This window comes from Rasamsonia emersonii, assembly GCF_000968595.1.
Source record: "Rasamsonia emersonii CBS 393.64 chromosome Unknown ctg1118621760327, whole genome shotgun sequence".
In the NCBI taxonomy this organism is placed as follows: domain Eukaryota; kingdom Fungi; phylum Ascomycota; class Eurotiomycetes; order Eurotiales; family Trichocomaceae; genus Rasamsonia; species Rasamsonia emersonii.
This window is the reverse complement of record NW_013563075.1, coordinates 42,246-63,788: the sequence shown is the minus strand read 5'-3', so window position 1 is coordinate 63,788 and position 21,543 is coordinate 42,246. Positions and strand designations below refer to the sequence as shown.

At 51.4% G+C, this 21,543-nt stretch overlaps 6 protein-coding genes across 6 annotated transcripts; 2 read left to right on the top strand and 4 right to left on the bottom strand.

Moving 5' to 3' along the window:
• Positions 1-3,911: 3,911 nt before the first annotated feature.
• T310_5805 (uncharacterized protein) lies at positions 3,912-5,412 on the bottom strand (the record flags this gene model as incomplete). Its single annotated transcript, XM_013471351.1, has 4 exons — positions 3,912-4,677; positions 4,725-4,848; positions 4,917-4,969; positions 5,024-5,412. The coding sequence occupies 4 exons, from the start codon at positions 5,410-5,412 to the stop codon at positions 3,912-3,914; spliced, it is 1,332 nt and encodes a 443-aa protein (XP_013326805.1).
• Positions 5,413-5,904: 492 nt separating this feature from the next.
• Positions 5,905-7,237, bottom strand: T310_5804 (Alg9-like mannosyltransferase family protein; the record flags this gene model as incomplete). The annotated part of the gene is made up of 3 exons (XM_013471350.1): positions 5,905-6,171; positions 6,223-7,020; positions 7,079-7,237. 3 exons carry the CDS (start codon positions 7,235-7,237, stop codon positions 5,905-5,907), a joined length of 1,224 nt encoding a protein of 407 aa, XP_013326804.1.
• Positions 7,238-7,736: 499 nt separating this feature from the next.
• On the top strand, positions 7,737-10,334 carry T310_5803 (snoRNP assembly factor Naf1; the record flags this gene model as incomplete). Its single annotated transcript, XM_013471349.1, has 3 exons — positions 7,737-7,934; positions 8,141-9,987; positions 10,070-10,334. 3 exons carry the CDS (start codon positions 7,737-7,739, stop codon positions 10,332-10,334), a joined length of 2,310 nt encoding a protein of 769 aa, XP_013326803.1.
• Positions 10,335-10,808: 474 nt separating this feature from the next.
• T310_5802 (U4/U6 small nuclear ribonucleoprotein) lies at positions 10,809-12,566 on the bottom strand (the record flags this gene model as incomplete). Its single annotated transcript, XM_013471348.1, has 1 exon — positions 10,809-12,566. One exon carries the CDS (start codon positions 12,564-12,566, stop codon positions 10,809-10,811), a length of 1,758 nt encoding a protein of 585 aa, XP_013326802.1.
• A 386-nt stretch (positions 12,567-12,952) lies between these two features.
• On the top strand, positions 12,953-18,236 carry T310_5801 (DNA-directed RNA polymerase; the record flags this gene model as incomplete). The annotated part of the gene is made up of 4 exons (XM_013471347.1): positions 12,953-13,137; positions 13,219-13,707; positions 13,766-16,571; positions 16,629-18,236. The coding sequence occupies 4 exons, from the start codon at positions 12,953-12,955 to the stop codon at positions 18,234-18,236; spliced, it is 5,088 nt and encodes a 1,695-aa protein (XP_013326801.1).
• A 399-nt stretch (positions 18,237-18,635) lies between these two features.
• Positions 18,636-21,199, bottom strand: T310_5800 (DNA repair helicase; the record flags this gene model as incomplete). Its single annotated transcript, XM_013471346.1, has 3 exons — positions 18,636-20,426; positions 20,652-21,108; positions 21,183-21,199. 3 exons carry the CDS (start codon positions 21,197-21,199, stop codon positions 18,636-18,638), a joined length of 2,265 nt encoding a protein of 754 aa, XP_013326800.1.
• Positions 21,200-21,543: the final 344 nt, after the last annotated feature.

The window sequence follows — 21,543 nt, the reverse complement described above, 5'->3', positions numbered from 1 at the left end:
GATTGGGAGGTTTGGTAGGTGGTACACACGAGCTCAAGAGAGACGGCCCTACGTCACACAAGTCGCCAGTTCGTTTGTGATATACTTGTGTGGAGACTTGAGCGCTCAGCTGCTTTTCCCGACGGAGGTGAAGGCGGTTGAGTCTGGGAGGGATAATAGCAAGGAAACCGCTGCTGCTAAACAAGGCGAAGGACGTGAGCGGAAACCTGGAGGATATGACCCTTTGAGGACCCTTCGACACTTGACCGTGGGTCTTGTGTCTAGCATCCCTTCTTATAAGTGGTAAGCTTCTTGGACATGTTCTGTACGGTTGACAGGAATCGATCGCTACAAGACAAAAAGAGTTATCCTGATGGATTGTTCCAGGTTCATGTTCTTGCACCACACCTTTAACTATTCGTCGAAATTCCTCTCGATCCTGACCAAAGTCTCGGTCCAGCAAGCCGTTTTCACCCCAGTCTTCAACACGTACTTCTTCAGCATGCAGTCTCTTTTGGCCGGAGCAACTTTGGAAGAGACGTGGGAGCGGGTGAAGAGGGCCGTTCCGGTCAGTATCAAGAACAGCGTGAAGCTCTGGCCGGCGGTGACTGCGTTCAGCTTCATGTACGTGCCTCCGCATTTCCGCTCCGTGTTCGGCGGCAGCGTCGCGGTTGGATGGCAGACGTATCTGAGCTGGCTCAATCAGAAGGCTGCGCGAGAAGTCGCAGCTGCTGAGGCTGCAGCTGCAGCTGTAGCTGCGGAACCCCTGGGGGCTCCTCGAGCCCTGACCACAGAGAGCAGTGTCACTCAGGCCATCTTGAAGACGTAGTGATGTTGCCACTTCGAGCATGTCGATGCTCTTAATACATTTGGCATTTTTCTTTTCTTATGTTGGGCTTTCGACAGGGATTTTCTTTCTCAGATATAGACTTCTGGCTTCACGGGTGGTCGGTTCAGCAGGCTGGCTCGACAGTTTATAGATGCATAGATAAATGCAAAATATAGATCTTTTTAATCATACAAGAAATATTTGTCTTATAATAGTTTACAGTAGAGGCGAGATAATGGTAAGCAGCGGCTTGAGCACAAATACAGCACACGTCATTGGTTCTTGCAACAAACGCCAGTCACGCGTCAGACTCGGCAGTTTAATTGATTAATCGCATGCGACACCCCACGCGTCGCATGAATGCAATGGCCTCGTTTTTCTAATCTGCAGGCATGTCCTGCCATGATACGCAGATCCGGGTCGGGGACGGGCTCCAAGATCTCAGCAGCAGCAGCAGCAGCGATTACGGATCCGACTTCACTCCCGATGAGGAAGAGCTGCTGAACGAATTGCTCGCCCAGGTCGCCACCGCGCAGCAGCCGACCGCGACCACGACCACGGCCACGGCCACAACCCCCCCAAACACTCCTCCGGCCAGTGCCCTGACTGACCTCCAGCCTGCGCAAGAGCCTCCGGTGGTCACGGACATTGAAGACTATGCTCTTCCGCAGCCTCCCCGCGCACCTAAGGTGTTTGGTCGCGAGGCCTGGAGTCCGTCAAGCAAACGCGCGCCACTATCCCAAAACTCGGGTAGACGGCCACCAGGTTCGGCTGCAGGGCACCCTGATTCCGCGGCTGGTACGACTCCTTTGTCTCTTTTCTTCTAGGGGGGGCCATTTGAGGAAGGCTAACATTCTGACTACCTAAGCGTCTAGTGGAACATCCTAGCTCGACCGAAGGCAGACAACGGGATCTGGAGAAGCAGCAGGCACGCGAGCACGACTGGACGACGCACGGCGATGCGGATGGCTCTGCTTCGGACAGCATTGCCAGTGCGCAGCTGTCGCCACTTGAGCGTTTCAGAAAGCCTCCGAATAAATCGCTCTCGGTTTCCGATCTGATTGCTCCCGCCTGGTGCGAGCTGCAGTACTGGTATACCCTGACCAAACATGGCAGGAAGAGGAGAACGGCGGCGATGAAGCAGGGGAGCGCCGTTCACAAAACTCTGGAGGAGGAAGTCCACACCACGGTGCCGGTCGAGATCACGACCAAGGAGGATGGCTGGGCGTTGAGGATCTGGAACGTCATCCAGGGCCTTCGCACGCTGCGGGAATACGGGATGACGCGGGAGCTGGAGATCTGGGGTCTTGTCGAGGATGAGATCGTCACGGGCGTCATTGACCAGCTTTCCTACGAGTGTCCGGACCGCGAACTGGAGGCGTCGGCTGCGGCTTACTACGAGGACGCCCAGGCTGCGAGGGCGGCTTTACCGGAGTACCAGATGTCCCTCACGGACTATCTGCTTTCGCCATCGCGAGGGGGCAGAAAATTCGCTGAGCTGGGCTGGACAGGAGATGCCGAGTCTGCGGAAGGAAAAGGGGAAGACTCTGTCGACCAGGAACAACAAGCCTTTCTGAACATTCCGAGGATCTACATTACTGATATCAAGACGCGTGCCAGTCGTTCGATCCCTACCGTCTCGAGCTCTTCCTTCCGGCCCACTCATCTGCAACTGCAGCTTTATTACCATATGCTCAATCGCCTAGTCACTAGCGACGATGTGACTATAGAAGCAATAGCCCAGCGTTACGATCTGGACTCGCAACGCACGTTCACGGATGCCTTCATCGCCGAAGTAGGAGGCTTGAACGACCAATTCTTCGACGCTCTTTCTTCACAAGCATCGGATCCGGACTACGTACCACCGGCCTCTCAGGAGTCGGGTTCCCGGTTGTCTCCTGGGTCAGGATCGATACCAGCCGCGAGCCAAGACTCGACCAGCATACTGCTTGCCCATAACAATCTCGCTAGTCTCTGGGCTCTGATGAAGGACCAGCTCCGTTTGACGTTCCTCCCGTCGCCGAACAACGCTTTCATCTCTCCGTCTATTCCCTCGCGTTCGCAGCCTGCCTTCCTCGAACCTTACCCGACCGTGCTCTCGCCATTGTTGACAGCGAAATACCTCTCCTCGGCAGACACGGACAGCGGTGTGCCCGAGGTGCTGGGCAGCCGTTCTTTTTTCTTCGACCCGACCACCCTGACGTCGTATGTGTCCGACCAGATGAGCTGGTGGCGCGGCGAGCGGGCACCGCGGGGTGTCGAGGTCATGGATGCGTGGAAGTGCCGCATCTGCGAGTTCCGCGAGGAATGCAGCTGGCGTCGAGACAAGGAGCAGGAGCTGGCGACGCGGCGGAGACGGTCGAAGAAGACGGCTGCCGAGTTGCTCGAAGCAGCGACAGCTTAACACCCTAAGTGGGCTGTATCAACTCAGAGAGTATTGTTTCCTTGCTGGGCGAATGGCCCGCAAATAAGGCTCCCCAGGGCCTGTCATGCAAGGCGAGGAAGTCTGTTCTCACATTGCACTTCATTGGATCGGATGGCGTCTGGCGTTGGGGCTGTTCGATTACTTCATTTCAATCTTGGCATCTGGCCTATTGTATGATCTGGTACTGGACTGTTCCAGGTGTACTAGATGCATTTATGTATATAGATATTGGAGTGGCATTTGTAGCGCACTAAAGAAAACTATATACGATATATGATTCTCGAGCTCAATCTTCTTAGGACCTTTAGATTGTTTATACCTAGTCTCCTTACATAGGCCCAAGCCTATGATATTGTTCCCCTTCTGCTCCCCTCTCAAGGCTTAAGTTTCTTCCCAGTCTAGTTCTAGTACTCCATACTCTAGTCTCCTAGATAGTCAGGTAGTCCGTTCACATTGGATAGACATTGCAGATAATTAGTAACTATTAAGACTCAGTCTATCCTCATTCTGTCATTTCAGTGCCTTTCTGGGCATAAAATTGAAAGAGAAATGAAACTTTCCATTGCGCTTATTTTTAATAGGTACAGACAAGTCAGGCTGGTAAAGAAGTAACTTCCACTATATACCGTACTATACTGCTGCAGCCCACTGCCGTGAAATTGAACTTTGAACGATCAATCAATACGGATACTTCCTAACCTCATCCTCCTTCTCAAGATCCAACCCCGCAGCAACCTGCTCAGCATGCTTCCTATCGAGATACTCCAGCAGGACCTCCTCATATTTCTCCCTCCCTTTATACCGCGACACATCCTCGCCCCAGCTGCGGATGGCCGAGGCCAGCCGACCGGGCACATACGGCTCCTCGGCGATGGCGGTGATGGGCTCGAAATACGTGCGGATGGTGAAGACGATAGCGCCCGATCGCGGCAGGCGGCGCAGCGACTGCCGCTCCGACCGGAAATAGTGGTGCTCGATGGCGCGGTTCTTCTCGGCCGTGTTCCAGCTCACGTCGGGGCTGTCCTCGGGCCCGATGCTGTGCGACCACGCGAGGTTGTCGTCGACCTGGATGAAGTAGTTGTTGCGGAGCACGGGCTCTTCGGGGCGGAGCCGGCGGAAGAAGTTGATCATTCCTTTCTCGAGCTTCTCCTTGAATTGAGGCACGTCCCCCGACGTGTGGATTTCTGACAGCGGCATCCCGAATTTATCTTCCAGGCGCCAGAATCCTGCTAGGAGGATTGCACCTGCGAGGAGGTAGTACTGTCCGTCTTCCTTTTCGATCATCAGCGCGAGGTCGTCTTGGATCAGCCGCGCGGATGTGATCATGGGGTCTTCGGGCAGGGGCCGCTGTACGATGTTGAACGACTCGCCCGTGAAGAGGTTGTCGATGCCCACGTCGGTCTTTCTGAACATGGAAGGGTACCGTGCGGGGAGATACGAGCATCTGCTGGCGTTAGATCAAACTGGCGAGGACGAAGGGGATGTACGTACAACTCCTCCAACAGCTCGATCGCTGCATCCATCGCCTCCGGAGCCGTCTTGCAGCATTTGTGACCGCGCTCCTTGATCCGACGGGCCTTGTCGGCGTGGAAACGAGGGTAGTGATTGTCGAGTTCTATACATCTCGTATTAGAAGACGTCCAAGGCATAAGAAAATGCCCACGCTTGGGGGCTGGGATATACCGATCCACTCATCCCATTTCATGCTCCTCAACCCCATCGTGACATAGTACTTCCTGTCAAATGACAGTTAGATGTTTCATCATCTCGACCAGCCTCGTCAAACTTACGGCCCGTATCTGAAAGGACGATAGGGAATCGGCTTGGTCGTGCGGACATCCCAGTTCGGATATGGAGCTGGTGTAGGGCGTTTGAAATCGGACGGAATCCACTCTTCATAAAAAAGAACATACAGCATTAGCATCTGTGAGATGGAGAGTTGTCTGTGAGACGATGGGTTTTTTTTACCTCCATATTTTCTGTTGTTTTGCTTTGATTTCGCAGGCTTTTCGACATCCGGGGTTGACGGTCTGCTGGCGGAGAGATGTCTGGATTGAAACCGTTTGATGACTGCGAATGTAAACCAGATGCAGATGTTGACTAGAAGAATACCAATGGCAACATCTTTCAAGTGATACTGGTTCACAAGCTGTGGGAACAGGGCTGTTATTTCCTTCATTTGGAGACGTGGCAGACTCTACTATCCATAACAGTATGGCTAGAAGATCTTCAACAGTAACAATAAAAATACAATTTACAGAAAAAGAGACAGCCAGAGAAGTTGAATCTGTCGTGTGTGAGGAAACTGATGGAAATATGAGCGACCTCCATGCTGGCTGCCAAATGCGGTTGTCTAGACCGATGATCTGCTGTGCCTATTTTCGATATGGATATCCAGTGCGATAGCCCTGACGATAAGGAACCCATACGGGATGGGTCATTCGATGCGCTCTTATCGTGCATATCGTTGATAGGCATGTACTGTGCCAATCTTGGTTATCTTGCGTTGGCGATGCGGAGTTGCTGGATTTCTTATCCCGATTTGGCAAGACCACACGCCGCCTTGTCCGAGGCAAGATAGCTTCGGGTCCAAGACCGTATCCTGGTATACAGATGCAGGTTCGACCTGCGATGCGATTGTCTGTGTATTTAGTAATGCCGAGCCTCACATTCACTCTACGGCGCTGTTTGTGTCGTTGCCTCGTCGCCGAAGGAGGCAGTACTGTCCCCATTGACGGCGGTAGTGCGTCGGAATCAATGGTAACTCAGGAATCCAGGCAATTCGGCCCAGGGTCTTGGTTCGGGAGGCATCCAGGAAATTCTCGCATGATATCTTCTCCCAGTTGCCCTCGTCATGAATGTAATCAGGCTCCAGTTCACTTGCAGGACTTCCAGGAAAGGAGGAATCGACGAGGAACGAGCACTGAGAAATGTCGACCTATTTGACTTATTAGAGGGGAAAATCAAGCACGCTACGTAGGAAACTCACATATTTGCTTGGGTCTTCTTGGTTCAGATCATTCATACCCGTAGGAATAGCGGATGCGCCAGCCAGGAGGGCCTGGATGTTTTCACTGTCGGGGAATTCCCCAGGCAGCAGCCCCCGAAACTCGCTTCGCACGAACTTGGCTCGCATATCCTTTGGGAGGAAGAATGAAGATGGGAAGCGATACCATTCCTTCCCCAGGCACACAGAATCTCCCTCTTTCCCTATGCCCTGCGTTTCGAGGGCTCCGTATACGTGAAGAGGAGCATCGTATGCTGTGACAATCCCCAAAATTCGCAGCAGCCCAGCATTGATCGATAGCAGAACAAAAGATACAACCGCAACAAGTTTGAGTTTCGCTGGGATGCGTGCCATCAACTGTCCCGGTTCACTGGACCCAACATATGAAAGTATCAGGTGAAACGCAAGGGCTGCGTTGAGTGCGAGGAAAGGGTACGCGGGATACATGAATCTCTCTTCTTTGTGAGGTTGGGCCGTGAAGATCGCGAGCCAAACGTAGAATGGGGAGACAAAGGCAAGGGATCGTAGGAGTGTCGCGCTAGAAGTTGCCGTACGAGACCGGAAGGGCGCCTGCAGCACGAGCAGCGGTGCAATGGACACGGCCAGGACGAACCAGACGTTAAAATTCAGGAGTAGATTGCGAACGTAAAACGTCCAAGGCTCAGTACCGAAGATGTTGGGACCCCTGCCTTCGCCCCCGAAGACATTATATGCGACGATGTTCCAAGGCACAACGACGAGTTTGCCGAAGAACAAGGAGTCAACAGCAATCTCCAGAGCCTGTTCTATTCAGCACAACATTCGTGCAACGGGGAGCCTTTGACGACGAGAAGCTTACCAAAATTAACAAGCATCTGATTGCTCCGTTGAGGACTTCCTCGACCACGTTTCGCATGTTGCCAGTGAAGAAAGAGACAGTGACTTCTTCAAGCAGAAAAGGTATCACCAATGCTCCAGCAAAGGGCCAGCCAAGAATAGCACCCACACCGAACCACATGATCCCTTCTGCTGTCTTTCGTTTCCGTTGCCGGTCTAAGAAGGCTGCGAGACCTAGCATAGACGAGTACATGGCAAAACTGGACGGCAGAAAAGCAGCAGAGGCATGGAACATGCCTGGGCTAAACGCGACGATCATCAGGAACAGCAGTCCGATTCGGGGGTTGAGTTTCCGGCAGATGGCCGAATACAGACGGGTCTCGCACGCCGCGCAGATGAAGGCCAGTGCAAAGCGAGTAGCATAAAATTGTACCGTCTTTCGCGGACTCCAGATCGAGCTCACTTTGCCAATCACAGCGTGGAGGAGGATATACAGCCAACTTCGGATGGAGTACTCGGGGGAATACTCCCACGTCTGGAGTCCGTAGCCATGGTCGAGGAAATGTGCCGGCTCCCAGTAATTGAAGGTCTCGTCGCAATCTTGAATGGGCGCATACGCAGCAGCGAGTCCATTGGATATGAGAAACACGTAGAAGGTCACATTCAGCGGGAGATAGAATATGGTTGGCCCTGGCCTGCGACCACAACACGTATTAGTATCGGAAACATTGTCAACTGCAGTGATGAGAGTGACGTACCTGGGGTTATTGCGCGAAGCTCCTTGCGCCTCAGCGGGAACATCGACATTCCCCCTTCTTGAGCTCGACATCTCGTGGTTGAGTTATAATAAATCTAGACAATTGGACGCTGGTGTCCTGGTTGGTTGCGTCTGTCGCGTTTACCAGCATCGTGTCGACAGCTCCTGTAGAGCTCCGCGGCCGGAGCGGCTAGTGGAGCAACTCCGCCAAAAAAATATCCGCCACCATTCTTTATTTGAATCGTAATGCCTGCTGCGACCGAACGATTCTTCGTTTTGTCCTTCCTATGACCTCCTGTTGAGTCATCACTTAATATGGCTGATCAGCCAGATCTCAATAAATTACCAGGAGGTCCCCAGGGAGCTCCGGACGAGCCTCCTTCGAAAAAACCATGTCTCAACACTCAACCATCAACTACTGCTGTCCAGGACATTGCGCTGACGCCTGGAGATGATGGCAGTGATTTTTACAACACTCCTGTGACAGCTGGGACTCCTATTCATCCGAATACATCTGGTGCTGTTGCGTCTACTGACCACAGTGAACCCGCGACCCCTCCGAAGTCTGCGACTGTCATCCCTGGGCTATCACTTTTCAATAACAGTATTCAAGCTCCTGAACCCGTCGATGGCGGCCCCAGTGCTCCAGACGGAACCAAAAATGAAGCAATTTCTGCAAATGATGAACACATGACGGGAACTGAGCCACATCCTCATGGTGAAACCGACGAAATCAACCAAGGCGCTGAAACGATCAAAACCAAGGAACAAGGTGACGCATTAGAATCCGGAGATGCCATGATGGCGGATGAAGCTGTTTCTACAAATGGAAATAAAGTGGATGCTGAGAATGCTGCTCCGAATGGAGACGATTCTCGAAATGATCAGGGTACGGACCAAGAAGAAGACAGTTCTTCCGAGGATTCATCCGAGGATTCATCCGAAGACGACGAAGAAGAGGACGAGGAGGAACATCCAGAATGGGAGACCGACTCGTCACCTATTCAATCGTCTTCGGACGATAGCGATGAGGATGATGGGGACTATCCAATCCTTTCCGCCGAAGAAACCGCTCGAATCCTGATGCAGGCGGAGGCCGGCTCAGATGACGAGGATGGGAAGATGGATCCAAAAGGGGCTCATGTTAGGACTGCGAATGAGCTACCAGAGGAGGCTCTTCCCATACCCGATATAACTGTTACCCCTGATATGAAGATCGTCCTGCTTGGCCATGTGGAGACGATCGTCGAGAATGTGGTCCTCATCAAAGCCGTCACCTCTGGGGAGTACCAAGTGCTTGAAGCAAATTCTGTCCTGTGTTTGGAGGACCGGACGGTCATCGGTGTCGTAGCAGACACGCTGGGCAGGGTGGAGGAACCGCTCTATATCATCCGGTTTCAAGACCCTGCCAAGATCTCCGAGTTTGGTTTGTCGCATGGTAAACCGATCTATTACGTGGAGAGCCACTCCACTTTCGTGTTTACACAACCCCTAAAGGGTATGAAGGGCAGTGATGCGTCTAACTTCCATGACGAAGAGGTTGGCGAAGATGAGATCGAGTTCTCGGATGACGAAGCCGAGGCGGAACATAAGCGGAAACTAAAGCAGAAGCGCAAAGAAAAGAAGGATACTGCTAAGGGCGAGCCTGGTGGCTTTGGAAGGCCCAAGAAAGAACCTCCTGGTCCTTCAAAGCTCAGTCAGACTGAACTTAACTATGACGATGAAGCTGGAGCAGGAGAGGATGGGTACACTCCATTGGCGCGACCCAAAAATTACCACGAGGTGGTGGGCAATCAGGAGGCGCCGGTCGAAGGAGCACCGCATTCTAATCGAGGGTCCCGGGGTGGTAGAGGTCGAGGCTTCGATCGAGGGTCTGGACGGGGTCGAGGAGGAGGAGGAGGTCGTGATAATAGAGGAGGCTCTTGGGGTTCGGATCACCATCGCAACCATCATTCGCAAGACAGCAATCGTCAATCGAACCATCCACCAGGTCGCGAAGGAAGTGGCCAAGGATCGCCGGTGAATCAGCAACAACCCCCGGCTCAACCTTCTCAGCCTGCTGCTCCCTATCAAGGACAACAGCCATTTGCTTTCAATGCCCCCAATGTTCCAACGCAGCAATTTTCTCCGTACGCCTTCTATCCACAGCAGCAACAGCAGCAGCAGCCTCAGCCGTACGGCCAACTTCCCGTCTCCATGCCTCAGTTCCCTCAGTTCCCGATCCAGATGCCATTCCAGCCAAATCCATATGCACAGATCCCCGCCTGGCGCGCACATTAATCCGGCGTTCTTAGCTGCCCTGCAGCAGCAACAGCAGCAGCAGCAACAACAACAGCAACAGCAACAGAACCAAGCTGCCCCTGCTGCTGCCCCTGCCGCCACCCAAGGACAGAATCCTCCAACATCGAACGTGTTCGACCAAGTGAAAGCGCAACTCGATATCCTGCGACAGCTGAGTGGTGGTGCTGGTGCTCCTGCTGGTGCTCCACCACCACAGCAACGAGGTGGCTCCGGGCAATAAATAAATAAATAAATTTATTGACTTCACCCTTTGTTTTTCATCCCTGTTTTTTGCTCATCATTCTTATTTTCTCTGTCTGTAATTCCAAATTATGAGCTTATGAGCATTGCATTTTCAAGGGAGTTTAAGTTCGTGGAAGTGGCGTAACTTGGGGGCAAAAATAAACCAAAAGTTTTTATGCTTTTTATTTTTTATTTTTTTTGCTTTTACTTTTTCTGGTGGCTGTCTTCGTTAGGTACTCTGTGAGATGAAGGAGTGGCAGCTTTTTTCGTGCGTTGAATTTTGTACAGTACAGAACTGAGTCTCAGTTCAGTGTAATAGCTAGGATCGCTGTATAACTACGCCAGAAGGAAAAACCCCTTGATGATTAGATACAGAGTACAGTACATATATTATGCAGGTCATCTATTCTAGGAAATCTGTTCAGTCAGTTTTTCATATCGGGAAGGTCGCAGGATACCAGCCACTGCAACCTTAGGCACCGCTCGGTTTCCAGCTCTTCGCCAAGGTCCAGAAGTTTTCCATCTTGCCTCGTGCCAAAGCGTCCTTAGCGGCCGAATCTGTCTCGCAAACCCGGGCTCCCAGCCACTTCCTGAAAGCTCTCGCTTTCTCTTGACCCTCGAATATTAAAGTACAGGTATTCGATCCAAGATCTTTCAATTCACCCTTCTCATCCTCCGCGGACAACCATGATGCTAATGGTTCACGATTGTTTGCTTGCGCCGGGCTCGGGCCGGCGTTCTCCGTCCAATCGATACGATTCAGCATGAGCTTCTTATATTGATTGATCGAGTGGGCACCTCCCTCAACAACCACTAGATTCAGCTTTGGATGCATCACACACAAACCGGTGAGCGCCATTTGCTCAGCATTTTTGCTGATTTTGAAACGATGACGTCCATTTGCTAGGCTGTCGATCCGGAACACACACATGTAGATACCCCTTTCAGCATCTTTCTCCTGCTGACTCGCGAGTTTCTCACGCCGTTGCTCCTTGGTTAATTTCCGCGCCTCGTTGGCTTCCTGGTGTTTCCTTAGACGCTCTTCGATTTCTCGGTTAACACGAGCTTCCACAGCGGTGGGATCTTTAACAGCCTCCTCGCCGAGAACCCGCATCATGTTGGATTTCTTGACCTTTGGCGGAGGCGCGGGTTCGAGTCCCAGTCTGATTTTCGCTTGCTGCTCCTTCAGATCCGCCATTCGTCGCTGCCGGCGAAGTTTCGCTTGTTCCTTTGCTGTCAAATACATTGGCTTCTGTGGCGGAATAAGTTTGTCTTGAGGAGGGTCTAGAAGAACGGGATGCTGGATGTAGATAGTAATTATGGAATCAGGCGTGTCGATCTTCAGATTATTGGGGTCGTCAATAGCAGAGTAATCGTTCCCGTTAACTAAACCCTCGTCCCACCACTCAATGGCAGGTGGAGCAGGAACCATGAAAGCCTTTTCGACGTCCAAGTCCTCGTCGATACCAGCTTGACGTGCCCTTTCCGCGATCCGCTTCTTCATTTCTTCCAGTTGGGCCTGACGTCGCAAAGCCGCAGCTTGCTGTATGTACTTCCCCTTCTGGTTGAAGATAAGTTGCCGCGAATGGCGAGGTTTCGCTATTTCTTTCGTGCCAAGGTTCGGGTCGAAATATGGGTTGTTCTTCATTTCCTCCAAGGAAGGACCCGATAAATCCAGTCCTGGTTTCTCTTTAGGAGCCGGGACGGGTGACTCCTGGCGATTTGCCTTGGATGGCACCGCCTGACGACCCTTTGTGCCTCTCACATCAATCGTGTCCGATAGGAGAGCAGGATGAAGTCCTATATCCAAGCCACCTCGTGCCTTCGACAGCCCCTCATCATCGTAGGCCGGGGGCTTGTAGGTAGGAGCCGGGGCGGACGCCCGTTGCTGAGCAGCTGCGTTCACTTTCCCTGTCGCCGCTGCCACTCTTGCCTTCATCTGCTCCAATCTGGACATGGACGAACTGGCTGAAGCGGGTGCTGGACTAGGAGAAGGTCCAGATGAGCTTACCCCGGGAGTCCCTCCCCTCGCGGCCTGCAGTCGGGCTCGAACCGCCTCTGCTTTTGCCCGCGCCTCAGCCACCATCTTGTCGATGTCGACCTTGCCCGGGGCCGGGCCATTGCTGCCAGGCATGGGAGAGCCATTGTTGGACCGTGATCTTTTCTGCGCATTCACCTCTTCGTCCTCCGGGTGAGGCCTTTTCAGCACGTTGCTGGACACGTCTGCCATGTTTGAGGCGAGAGGCTCTACTCACCCACAAAGACCGAACCCGTTGCTGGCGCCTCGGAGGATAGGCTATAAAGAAGGACGGAGTCAGCGGTCAGCGATCAGCAACGGAGCCGTAACGCTGGTGTGATGAGAGGACAGTATCTGTGGCTGCGAGATGGTGAGTGACGTGACGCGCGGAGGTTTTGATGGCGTTGCTCTGTTGGCTCCCGGCCAGAGGCGGTGTCGGGCGGCAGAAAAAGTCCTCTACCAAAAAAGTTTCTCCAGCAGCTTTCCGTTCCGCGAAATATTCCGCTTGGCGCTGCTCTAGAGGAAAGACTGCAGCAAGAATAAAAAAATCTCTGCGACGGGCCAGCATGTGTGGTGGACTCTGACGAGTTCTCTGGATCATGGCGACTTTTGCACGGCCCGTCGCATCCTCCATCGGGGGGATCGACTTTGGTGTTTTCTCCGACGATGAGATAAAGGCGATCTCGGTGAAGCGCATTCACAATACGCCGACCTTGGATTCGTTCAACAATCCTGTTCCTGGCGGTCTCTATGATCCGGCTCTAGGTGCTTGGGGCGATCATGTGTAAGCAATTTATTTCCCTCAAACTTTACTTTTTCTGAAAATAAGTAGAGAAAAACACTAATCAATCTAAAATTTACTTAGCTGCACTACATGTCGTATGAACTCCTGGTCCTGTCCAGGGCATCCCGGACATATCGAGCTGCCCGTACATGTTTACAATGTGACGTTTTTCGATCAAATGTATCGCCTCCTCAGGGCTCAATGCGTGTACTGCCACCGTCTGCAATTGGCCCGAGTTCAGATCAACGCCTACGTTTGTAAACTGCGCCTTCTGCAATACGGACTGGTCGAGGAGGTCGCTGTCATAGACTCGATGTCATTAAAAAAGACCGGAGGCAAGTCGGGTAAGGATGAGGAGGAATCCGGCAGCGAAGACGAAGATGCCGACGACCTGATGGAGCGAAGAAATGCGTTCGTCAAGCGGTGCATTCGTCAAGCGCAAGCGCAGGGCAAGACACAAGGCTTGCTGGCAGGTGCTAAAAATCCTGTCGCTGCTGAGTACCGGCGAGCCTTGATCAAGGAATTCTTCAAGGACATCGTTTCTGTGAAGAAATGCACAAATTGCAGCGGGTAAGATCACTCTATTGTTATCACTGACTCGATAGCTGACACTGAGGCGGTAATATAGCATTTCTCCAAGCTACCGGAAGGATCGCTTCTCAAAAATATTTAGGAAACCTCTTCCCGAAAAGTCTAAACAGGCAATGAGACAAGCCGGGTTCCATGCGCCAAACTCCCTAATTCTCCTCCAACAGGCGAAACAGCTTACCAGCAAGCATAAAGAATCTCTCAAGAATGGTATGATGAATGGTGCTTCAGAGGACGATAATGCCAGCACAACGACCGAGCTACATGGGGCGGAAGAAGAAGTTGCTCGTGGGAACGCCTTGGTGGCCCAGGTGGAGGAGAGCAGATCTGCAAAAGGGGATACAGCTGGAGAAGGCCAGCAGTACATGCCTTCTCCAGAAGTTCATGCTGCAATGACTCTGCTGTTCGAGAAAGAGGGAGAAGTGCTCAATCTGATCTACAACTCCCGCCCAACGTCAAAGAAGAACGCCGTGACTGCTGATATGTTCTTCATCAAAAATATTCTCGTACCACCGAACAAATATAGGCCTGCTTCTGTTCAGGGGCCAAACGAAATCATGGAGTCTCAACAAAACACGCCCTTTACACAGATTCTCAAGAACTGTGACATAATTAACCAGATCAGCAAGGAGAGGCAAAGTGGTGGTGCCGATTCTGCGACGCGAGTACGAGATTATCGCGATTTACTTCAAGCGATTGTCTCGCTTCAGGACACAGTTAATAGCCTCATTGACAGGGATCGAGGCGGTCTGTCTGGCCCAGCGGCAGCCCAGGCTGCGAACGGTATCAAACAGATACTGGAAAAGAAAGAGGGCTTGTTCAGGAAAAACATGATGGGGAAACGGGTGAACTTCGCTGCTCGAAGCGTCATCTCGCCCGACCCTAACCTTGAGACGAATGAAATTGGTGTACCGCTTGTGTTTGCGAAGAAACTGACTTACCCAGAGCCTGTCACTAATCACAACTTCTGGGAGATGAAGCAAGCGGTCATCAACGGTCCTGACAAGTATCCTGGGGCTGCAGCGATCGAGAACGAGTTGGGGCAGGTCGTGAGTCTTAAATTTAAGTCTTTGGACGAGCGGACTGCTCTCGCCAACCAGTTATTGGCTCCATCCAACTGGAAAATGAAGGGTTCGCGGAACAAAAAGGTTTACCGGCATCTTACCACGGGCGATGTTGTTCTCATGAATCGCCAGCCAACGTTGCATAAACCGTCCATAATGGGCCACAAAGCGCGTGTTCTCCCGAATGAAAGAACCATTCGAATGCACTACGCCAACTGTAACACGTACAACGCAGATTTCGACGGTGACGAAATGAACATGCATTTCCCTCAGAACGAGATTGCCAGGGCAGAGGCCATGATGCTGGCTGACGCTGATCACCAGTATCTGGTCGCGACTTCAGGAAAACCTTTGAGAGGTTTGATCCAAGACCATATCTCCATGGGTACATGGTTCACGAGTCGGGACACTTTCTTTGATGAGGAAGACTATCATCAGCTCCTGTACAGCTGTCTGCGACCTGAAAATTCTCATACTGTTTCTGAAAGGATCCAGCTTGTCGAGCCCGCCATTATTCGCCCGCGACGGCTTTGGACAGGCAAGCAAGTTATCTCGACAATTTTGAAGAACATCACTCCTCCAGGTCGAGAAGGATTGAATCTCCAAGGGAAATCCTCGACTCCAGGGGACAGATGGGGACAAGGCAACGAAGAAGGAAACGTCATCTTTAAAGACGGCGAGCTTCTTTGTGGTATCCTCGATAAGAAGCAGCTTGGTCCCACTGCCGGTGGTGTCATCGATGCAGTTCACGAAGTCTATGGTCACACCATTGCAGGGAAACTGATCGGTATTCTTGGACGACTTCTTACGAGATTCCTCAACATGCGGGCATTTACCTGTGGAATCGATGATCTTCGATTGACCAAGGAAGGCGATCGTCGGCGCAGAGAAAAACTTGCCGAGGCTGGTAAAATTGGGCGTGAGGTGGCCCTGAAATATGTGACCCTCGATCAGAATCCGGTACCTGACCAGGATGCTGAACTGCGACGCCGGTTGGAAGATGTTTTGCGTGATGATGAAAAGCAGTCGGGCCTGGATAGCGTCTCCAACGCTCGAACAGCAAAACTCACCTCTGAGATCACTTCTGCTTGTCTCCCGAGTGGTCTCGCTAAGCAGTTCCCCTGGAACCAGATGCAGTCGATGACGATATCCGGAGCCAAGGGTTCAAGCGTCAATGCCAATTTGATCTCTTGCAACCTGGGTCAGCAGGTTCTTGAGGGCCGACGTGTGCCGGTGATGGTCAGTGGCAAGACGTTGCCTTCATTTAGACCGTTTGATACGCATCCCATGGCTGGAGGATACGTGTGTGGTCGCTTCTTGACTGGTATCAAACCTCAAGAATATTTCTTCCATACTATGGCCGGTCGAGAGGGTCTTATTGATACTGCCGTCAAGACATCCAGATCTGGATACCTCCAGCGTTGCTTGATCAAGGGAATGGAAGGTCTGAAGGTTGAATACGATACTTCAGTCCGTGAGACCTCCGATGGCTCTATTATACAATTTCTCTACGGAGAAGACGGTCTGGACATCACAAAACAGGTGCACCTCCGAGACTTTAGCTTCATCGCCTCAAACTACGTCTCAATCATGGCTCAAGTCAACTTGACGACCGATTACCATAACTTGGAGAAGCCAGAGGTTGTTTCATGGCACAAAGAGGCGATGAAGAAAGTTAAGAAGACTGGAAAACTCGACGCTATGGATCCGGTTCTTGCTCGCTATCATCCTGGTGGAAACTTTGGAAGTGTTTCCGAGGCCTTTTCGCAGGCGCTGAAGAAGGTATGTTCACCCTTTCACATGACATTCTCGTTTACAATGCTAACGGTTTACATACAGTACGAGGAGACGAATCCCGATAAACTACTGAAAGACAAGAAAGCGAACATCGACGGAGTCCTGAGCAAGAAGGCATTCGAAACTCTGATGAACATGAAATACATGAATTCAGTTGTCGATCCTGGAGAGGCTGTTGGCATTGTTGCCAGCCAGTCTATCGGAGAGCCCTCCACTCAGATGACTCTGAACACCTTCCACTTGGCAGGACACTCGGCCAAGAACGTGACTCTTGGTATTCCTCGATTGCGAGAAATTGTTATGACCGCTAGCACAAACATCATGACTCCTACGATGAAACTTATTCTGAACGAAGAGATTTCGGAAGAGGAAGGCGAGAGATTCGCCAAAGGTATCAGCAAATTGAGCCTCGCAGAGGTTATTGACAAGCTGAGGATCAAAGAGCGTATCTCTTCCGGCAACGGTCATGCAAGGGCCAAGATATACGACATTGAAATCGAATTTTTCCCGGCAGAAGAGTATACTAAAGAATACGCGATCAAGATCAAAGACGTTCTTATCGCGCTGCAGACGAAGTTCATACCCAAGCTTGTGAGACTCACAAAGGCAGAGCTCAAGAAACGCCAGGATGAGAAGATTCTCAAGAACTTCTCAGCAGCCCAGCCCGAAATCGGCGTGTCTGTCGGCACGATCGAGGAAGCTCCTCGGGGACCTGAACGTGAGGAACGAGATGACGCCGCAGATGAGGACAACGAAGACGATGAGGAGGACGCGAAGAGGAGCAGGAGCGGCCTCAATCGTTCCAATCAAGTCTCGTACGAAGCGCCTGACGAGGATGAGCAAGCTATTATCAGACGACAAGAGACTCCGGAGTCGGAATCCGACGACGAGGACGAAGGAAAGTTTCAACGCCAGGGTGATGTGGAGATGTCTGAGGACTCGGATGATGATGAGTTGGCCAAGAGGGAAGCGAAGGATGCCAAGCTTCGCGAGGAGGACATCAAGGGCAGATACGGAGAAATCACCCAGTTCAAGTTTGATCCGAGGAAGGGATCATCGTGCTTCATCCAGCTTCAATACGACATTTCCACCCCCAAGCTTCTTCTCCTTCCTCTTGTCGAAGAAGCCGCCCGAAGCGCTGTTATCCAATCCATCCCCGGCCTGGGCGCGTGCACCTACGTCAAAGCCGACCCGGTGAAAGGCGAGCCCGCGTGCGTCGAAACCGAGGGTGTGAACCTGCTCGCGATGCGCGACTACCAAGACATCATCAAGCCGCACTCGCTGCGGACGAACTCCATCTACCACATGCTGGTCTACTACGGCGTTGAGGCGGCCCGGGCCACGATTGTGCGCGAGATGGACGACGTCTTCAAGGGCCACAGCATCTCGGTCGACAACCGCCATCTCAACCTGATCGGCGACGTCATGACGCACAGCGGCGGCTTCCGCGCCTTCAACCGCAACGGCCTTGTCAAGGACGGATCCTCGCCGCTGGCCAAGATGAGTTTCGAGACCACGGTCGGGTTCCTGAAGGAGGCTGTGCTGGAGCGCGATTGGGACAATCTCAAGAGCCCCAGCAGCAGGATTGTCGCGGGTCGTCTTAACACCGTCGGTACGGGTGGATTCGACGTTCTTGCCCCAGTGGCCTAACTGCCTTAATGAAACAAAATAAAGAAAAGGCGTTCTGTCCTATTTGGCGTTGTCCAGTTTGTTCATATCGTTATTTTTGTTGTTATATACTGTAAATGCATTTCCTCTTCTTCACGTGTTCATGATCTAGTCGGCTTGGTGTCTTTTTTTGATTTGATTGAACAAGCATTTTGCGTCGTGTGGGAAAAAGTTTTGTTCTTGCATGTTTCTAGAAAATGGCATGTACTGCACATACAAAAACAGCAGAAAGCATTTGCCGAATTTGTCCAATCCGAAAGAGTATATTTTCCCATAGCAAATCTGGTATCTTTCCAAAGATTTCTTCTAGAACCCAATGCCTGAAGATGCTTTCAAAGCTGCCAGAGACCCATAGTAAAAATGAATAATAATAAGAATACATCAGTCTGCATCTAACATCATAAGTTCTTCGTCAATATCATCATCGAATTCCTCCCTCTGAACAGTGGCTCCATGAGCCCCGTTATTCATTTGGTCATTGGCTGCCGCCTCTCTCATGAGCCGTGCTTGCTCCTCTTTCTGCTTCGCAACATGTTGCTCGAGTTCTGCCAAGCTCCATGTCGAGATTCCCTCTTGGTCTTTCGCTTTGAAAGGTTGCGCCATCGTCCGGAGGAAGTTCTTCGCTGTGGCGACGGCCATATCCGTGCTGAGGTTCGTCTCACTCTCGAGCAGTGCTTGACTGATCCACTTGGGAAGCTGGGTACGCTTTTTCTGAAAGCGTCGGTCAGCTAAAACCATTATTCCGTAATCATCCTTACCCCGAAGCACACGGCCCAGACACTGTGCAGCGTGCCTCATGGCATCGAATGACAAGAAGTCATTCTCGCGGATACGGTAGTTCTCTCGAAGGAACTCCAGGCGTGCTTTCAATATGCGCGACTCTGTATACTGAAATGGGACGCCAATGCATATAACAGCACGGCCATAGTGGTGGTCGAAATCTATTCCTTCAGACACCTTTCCTCGTGCGACGCAGAGCAAGACAGCCCCGCGACCATTGCAGCATGCTGTCCGATACGTTTCTAGGGCAAGAGATGACTCTTGAGAGTCTGGAGTCTCCACGAGGATCAACTTATAGTTCCAAATCTGATCCAAAATGCCCATTCCTTGCCACATGCTGATAATGGACTCCATGTAGAGATACGAAGGAAAGAAGACGACAATCCCATCAGGGGTTATACGACAGAATTCGAGCAGTAAGTTTCCGTAATTCCGCACGACTCCAGGGTCGTTCCGAATCTGAAAGGAAGATGAGATCTGCGCCTGATCTGAACCGCGCGTCACAATCATTGGCAAGAAAGAGCGACGGGCGAGAGTCATACTGTATGACTCTTGTAGAACGGCCGTGAATCCCAACATTTTCGGGTACATCTCGAGAGGCGAGAGAGTTCCAGAGGTAATGATGACAGAGCTAAACCGATCAAAGACCGGCTTAATCGCGATTGCAGCATCCAGACACGTGAAATGTAATACGGGATTCGGAACAGTAGCAGTTTCGGATTCAAATGGCTCAAGGATAAGTAAGAAGCCCTTATCGTATGTAGCTACGAGTGTGGCAAACGTCGCGACCTCTTGGAGTGAGTGGTAGTCCTCAAGGTTAAGGAGTTCCAGCGTGCGAACCAGGGAAGTCAGTCGCTCGGCACAGAATCGAAGCGGTTTCCGTTCGATAAACGTCAAGTCTTTGAGGTGCGCTAGGAAAGAAGGAGGAGTTTCGGATATGGTATGTGTGACCTTCATTCTCATCTTGAGATACTCAATAAATCTTTTGAGAAAGGCCACGAAGTGTTCCGCTCGCCGAATATTTCCAGGCACCGCTTCTTTGAGTAGGTCATCAGGAAGTATTGGGTTTGCTATAAACTGCTCTTCGTCTCTCGCTTCTTCGGCTTCACGAAGACCTTCCACTAGCTTAGCATATTCGTTCTGGAGCCTCTCTGCATCCGTGCTCTTCATTTCGCCAATCTTGCGCTCGAGATTGGCGGCGCTCCTGGATGCTTTTCGCAAAGAGTCTTCCGTTATATCGATGCTGAGCGATTCAATGCAGACATTGTCAATATTGTGAGCCTCGTCAAAGACCACAATACAATCTTTGGATAACTCTCTGGATACCCTCTCTGCAATTTTTGGGTCGAGAAGATAATGGTACGAATAAATAATGACATTACAGAACGGCATCTGGATAAGTGTTAGGTCTGAGAAGCGAGCACGGATTCAAGACCAATGGGAATTTACCATCCTTCGTGCCGAAAAGTACGGGCACTGTTTGTGCTGTTCTCCATACCGAATAAGCCCATCAAGTGTGAACACTCCCGGCGGAACAAGATTATGTGGCTCGAGAAGGTCAAGGTTCTAACCAAGGCCGTTAGGGTACAGTCGCATTGATTTTGGACCGGGACAAACCTCGTGGTATATGCAGAGCTCGACATCCTCACCTCTCTCTTTCTTTTCCTTTACAAACCCAGCCGTCAAACTTCGACACCTGGCGTCGACAACCGTCCCGCTTTTCTCTCTCTTGACCGATGGGTGCAGACACAAGTTCTTTCGACTGGTGAGTCCCAACGCTCGAAAGTCTTCAGTATAACCCAGCTGTTGCGAGCGATATTTCATCAGCGCCTTCAGCTCTGTCAAAGCCTTCTCGATCTCTGACATGGTCCGGGAACAGTAAATCAATTTCCGATGCTCAGGATAGAACTGCTGGTAGGCAACAATCAAGGACAACAGCGATATGGTTTTTCCAGTTCCCGAAGGCATCTCAAGGACGCAGTGACCCCCTGCGTCCAGAGTCTTCTTAAGATCGCACATGTAGGCATATTGCTCGGGATATATGCGGGGATACGGGAAGAGGACGGGGAGATCGCTGAGAGCGCATTAAATCGTCAGTAGGGAAAAAAAAAGAAAGAAAAAAGAAAGAATTCATATAGAGGGACTCACTCTATGAAGAACTTCATGGTGAAGCATTGATACGGTTTCGGGAACCGTCCACCCTGCTGTCGGCGCGAGTTGATAAAATAATAATAAGCTGCAGCTGCTCACCAATCTCTCTTTCCCAAAGCGAACACGGCCCGTCGCGCGTCCACTTTCCCATTCGACGTCACAGCAAGACACCAGATCACGTGAGCCATCGATATGACTAAGCATGATATCCATAGAGGGACTCCGACGCGGGGAAGAAGAGACGTAATCAAAGACAGTGCACGATTCTGGGGTGGAAGCGATGATGTTTGTTCCAGGCTGGTTTCTGTGACGCTTTATTTCTACTTGGTTTTCTTTCTTTTCCCTTTTAGCGATCATT